This window comes from Pinus tabuliformis, chromosome 2_1 (assembly GCF_031772625.1).
Source record: "Pinus tabuliformis cultivar Carrire ecotype Pingquan chromosome 2_1, CPIR1, whole genome shotgun sequence".
Classification (NCBI taxonomy): domain Eukaryota; kingdom Viridiplantae; phylum Streptophyta; class Pinopsida; order Pinales; family Pinaceae; genus Pinus; species Pinus tabuliformis.
This window is the reverse complement of record NC_142299.1, coordinates 723,708,080-723,712,564: the sequence shown is the minus strand read 5'-3', so window position 1 is coordinate 723,712,564 and position 4,485 is coordinate 723,708,080. Positions and strand designations below refer to the sequence as shown.

At 36.9% G+C, this 4,485-nt stretch overlaps 1 protein-coding gene across 1 annotated transcript; it reads right to left on the bottom strand.

The window, feature by feature from the left end:
- Nucleotides 1-3,432: 3,432 nt before the first annotated feature.
- On the bottom strand, nt 3,433-3,905 carry LOC149202632 (protein SMALL AUXIN UP-REGULATED RNA 51-like). The gene is made up of 2 exons (XM_089401650.1): nt 3,668-3,905; nt 3,433-3,614 (listed from the first exon to the last, which is right to left on the bottom strand). The coding sequence occupies exons 1-2, from the start codon at nt 3,903-3,905 to the stop codon at nt 3,433-3,435; spliced, it is 420 nt and encodes a 139-aa protein (XP_089257776.1).
- Nucleotides 3,906-4,485: the final 580 nt, after the last annotated feature.

The window sequence follows — 4,485 nt, the reverse complement described above, 5'->3', positions numbered from 1 at the left end:
GAGAAGCCTCCCGAGCTCACTATAATTTTGACATTGTAAAAGGCTAGGAAGGTCAGTATTGTAACAAAGATTGTGAAATTGAGATCTAATGTGGTTGTACACGGGGCACTCTAAGAGGAAGTGGTTTTCATCCTCGATGTTCCTATTCTCACATATATGGCAGATCCTTTCCATCCATGGTGTTTTAGGAACTTCCCAACGACCTGTTTCACTATGGAGCTCATGAGAATTCGTTCTAATCTTTGCTATATTAATTTTCTTCTTTGAGCTAGTTAAAATAGAGAGATACTTTTGATCTTCTAGGGTGGGGTTGATTACCTTCTTATAATAACTTAATTTTCTTTTAGCCGCTAAATCTTTCTCACACCACATTGTTTCTTTGAATTTAGAAGTAACAATATCTTTAATGTTATTTATGTTTTTCAATGCGTCATTCTCGTTGATCTCCCAATAGTTTAACCAGGCCCTTGTGTCTTTATGCCACCCCCGATTGAGCCTTAGGTGGTTTTGGCTGGAATTTAAAGCTAGCTTAGGAAGTCTATGATCGTCTATGTTATTGAGTTTGTGCTTGTATAGCAGAAACCTAATCATAGCTAGCCTCTCCATAGGGGAAAGACTTGCTTCTAAAAGGAGAATAGGATAGGATGTATTACTTTTAATTTTCAGGTTATAAGTTATAAAACGCTTCTGGATTTGTTCAATCTTTCTCCATGATTCTCTGGAGATGCTGCAACCCCAAACATCACAGCCATATAAGATAACAGGAGTGACTCAAGTTTCAAAGAGGAACTTCTTTTTATCCCACATTACGAGGTTTGTTGTTTTACAATTATTTTCAAGACCAAAATAAGCTTTCCACCCCCCATTAATCCTTTTCTCAATGCTATGGTTCCAGTTGAGCTTGTGATGAATATCAATTCCTAGGTACTTGTAAGAATACATTTCCTCCAATTTATTATTGTCATACATAAAAATAGCGTAAGTGTCCTTGGATTTGATAATCATAACTTTTGTTTTGTCAGTGTTAACAGTCATACCCATGGTAGTGCAGAAATCCTTAAGAAGCCTGAGTTGCTTATCAAGATCAAATGGGTACCTTGCGAAAAGAACAATATTGTCAGCATAGAGAAGAAGGATGAGGACTATCCCAACTAAGATTGTGCCATCACATCCTGCTTCCTCTAAATAGCCTTCGAGGAAACTAATAACCATTAAAAAAATTTGATTATTGATTATATTATAAATTTTATTATAATTTTTCACGTGTATTGAACTATATTTACCATGTTTTTATTTCAATATTTTTATAGATATTTCAACATTTTTATTTTTTTTTAATTTCAATATTTTTTTGATTTATGGATATTTTGTTTTTAGTTAGTAAGTAATATTAATAATTCTTATAATTATCAAAATTTTGTTGTCAAATAATATTGGTTGTTAATTAGTTAATATATACTAATTCATTACTATTATTTTGTAAAACCAAATTAAAATCTATGAAAAATAATTAGTTATAATTATATGATTAGTAAAGAGATTTTTTTTCTTTGTGAAGTTAGAAACTTTACATTACGTCAAAAGAACATTACATTGACCATAATTTTTCTGGTCCTTGTTTACCTGAAGGGAAATTACATTAGTAGCATAAGTTAAGAGTTTTTAGATTGCTTAAACCTCCTTTAACTAGAGAATATTGTAAATAAAAACTCATATGAACATGTTGGTTGATCCATACCTTGACATATATCCATGTGACCAAAAAATGAAGATTACTAGAATTGTAAATAAAAGATCAGTGTGTCATAACAACTAGTGGGAAAAATCTCCAAACATCTGTGATAGCTAGTCACTATCCTCATTCGAGGAGTATTGGTTGATTTTCTAACTCGAATAGTCAACTTGTGGTCTATGTTATCAATTGTTTCCTCCACCTTTGCCAATCTAGTACAATTATCATGTCCATTATCTGCACCATTAATGAGGACTTGTCTCATGAGAATTTTAGTGTGGTAGTAAATATTAACTACTTGCATATATTAGGAAAAATGTGAGAGTAGAAGTCCCTGTATTAGGGATCCAGTCACAAATAACAACATCAACACGAGGCTTAGGAGTAAAATGATAGTCATGACACAATTCATCTCCCACTTGTTCTTGTCGGACTAATTCAAGAACGATTTCTTGATATTAAGTGATGGAAGCACGAGCTCGGGCTTGACTACAAAGTTGGGAAGTAGAGGCAATGTAACAATTGATCTAGGTAGAAACAGGGAGTACGCCCACCTACTACCTCTATGTCTAAGGGCTTGTTTACCATGAGGCATAGTTGCAGGAGGAGGCAAGGAGAAGGTTAGAGGATAGTGGAAAGGTGCACCATTATCAAGGCTAAGATGAAGGGATGGCCAAGAAGGAGAGGGGTTGAGGCAGGACAATGAAAAATGGGATAGGTAGCCAAATAAACAACAGGAGAGTGAAGTGACAATGTGAAAATGGGAGAATCCGCAACCCAAATGGAAGGATAATCTGAGATGGAGATGGAGAGGTGGAAAAAAGAAAGGAGGACAATCTGAGATGAAGAGGGAGAGGTGGAAAAAAAAAGAACAAAATGTGAAAATGGGAGAATCCACAACCCAAATGGAAGGATAATCTGAGATGAAGATGGAGAGGTGATAATATGAGATGAAGATGGAAAGGTGGAAAAAAGAAAGGAGGATAATCTGAGGGAGAGGTGGAAAAAAGAAAGAACAAAATGGGAAAATGGGAAAATCTACAACCCAAATGGAAAGATAATCTGAGATAAAGATGGAGAAATAAAAAAGAGGTTAAGATTAGCCAAAAGAAAAAACAAATAACTAGAGCACGAGAGATTGAAACTTGCTATAGACCCTAGAAAGAAATTCGAACCTAAAAACCAATAAACTCACAATTGAAAAACCCACCCAAAAAAAATAATAGTAGAAGCAAAACTAAGAGAGTTGTTATCAAAAGCGGAGAGATGTCCATGAGAGACCAAGTGCAAGAGTTTCGAAAGAAATTGATGAAGATCAATCCGTCCAGAGAAGCACAACTCTAGCAATTTTTAGCATAATCAACCTTGAAAACAGTACAAGCTTTGGATGGGAAAGTATTAGCTTTGGATTGGGAAGCATTGCCAACGCCAAAAGCAGACATTTGAACCCACATAATCAGAGAAATTGATAGTTTATTTCTGTGAACCCACCTAATTAGAAAAAAACAAATCATTTACCGAAACCCACCGAATTAGAAAAACGAATCAATTACCGAAAAATTTTGGTAAGATCAAAGATCTTTGACAATACTATCATTATAACTATTAACGACAAAGAAAGCAGATAATTTTTTACAAACAACCAACTAATCTATCGGAGCTAAAATTTACATATGATTATACTGAATAGACACGCTAATTTAGTTCAGAATATCCAGAGCCCTGCGGCTGAGGAGCCACAGGCGGTCGTCGCCCTCATTCGGAGATACATCACCGCCATAACCGTTATTCAAGGTGCCCATAATCCCGCGAAAAACGGAGATCTCGCAGGGCAGAGTGAGAGGGCCCGCGAAGTCGAAACCATATTCGTTCTCCGCTTCCTCTAACAGCTTCCGGAACAGAGGGTGGTTAACTGATTCCGTTTTGATCACGAACCTGGCGCGATCCACCCGACGTAGACTGCGAAATACCCTTCGGGAGCCGTGTCTTTCTGGTCGCTATCCGCCCAGTCGCCATCGGGCCAAGAGAGGCAGCGGCACAGCTTATTGAGGGGCGTCATAATCATCGACGAGGTTGTGATCGATCTGGTGGCCCTAGGCACTGCCAGATGAAGCCGACGCCATGTCTTCATAATCAGTTTCAGCAATCTGTTTCTTTTCTCTTTGCTCCGCATGGGATTCGAAGTCAGAACCTCAGTACCAATCCAGAAAACCTAAAAATCAGGCCGGCTCTAGACCTTGGAGTATCACAGAGCTCAACCTCTGTCATAAGCCGTATACACATGCATCTTCATCCGTGGCCTCCTATCGTTGCTCATAACAGTTCATGTGATTTGTATAGCCTGCACACTGCTATACAGCCAATAAACCCTAGGCTTGGAAAATCCTATTCTAAATGAAAATCCAACAGGCCGGCTATATACAGAATGGCCTTATTAAATTCTCCACCATCTGTGAAAAAGATTCAGCTCCATTGAAGCCTATTTGTAGCTCTCGCGGGCTATTAAAATAATGAAGAAAAAGATTATGGCAATTTTTATTTATTTTTCTCTCCAGTCACCGGCACGTCTATAGGTTAACTCTCTCGGGAATTATCTGTAGTTCTAAATGAATACAATAACAATGAGTCAATAATAAAATCTTGTTTAATCTTTTAATAATTTCTACACCACATAATGTGCCAAGTAAGTATGGTGCACGATAACATATAAATTTTATAATACCATGGTGCTTATCCGGAGAAACTTGGTTATC

Excerpts from the sequence above, each read along its gene's own strand:
- LOC149202632 (XM_089401650.1), bottom strand. The coding sequence starts at position 3,905 with ATGCGGAGCAAAGAGAAAAGAAACAGATTGCTGAAACTGATTATGAAG. Across the intron at positions 3,615-3,667 it reads CGTCGGGTGGATCGCGCCAG|AGGAAGCGGAGAACGAATAT; the intron begins GTTCGTGATCAA and ends GGAAGCTGTTAG.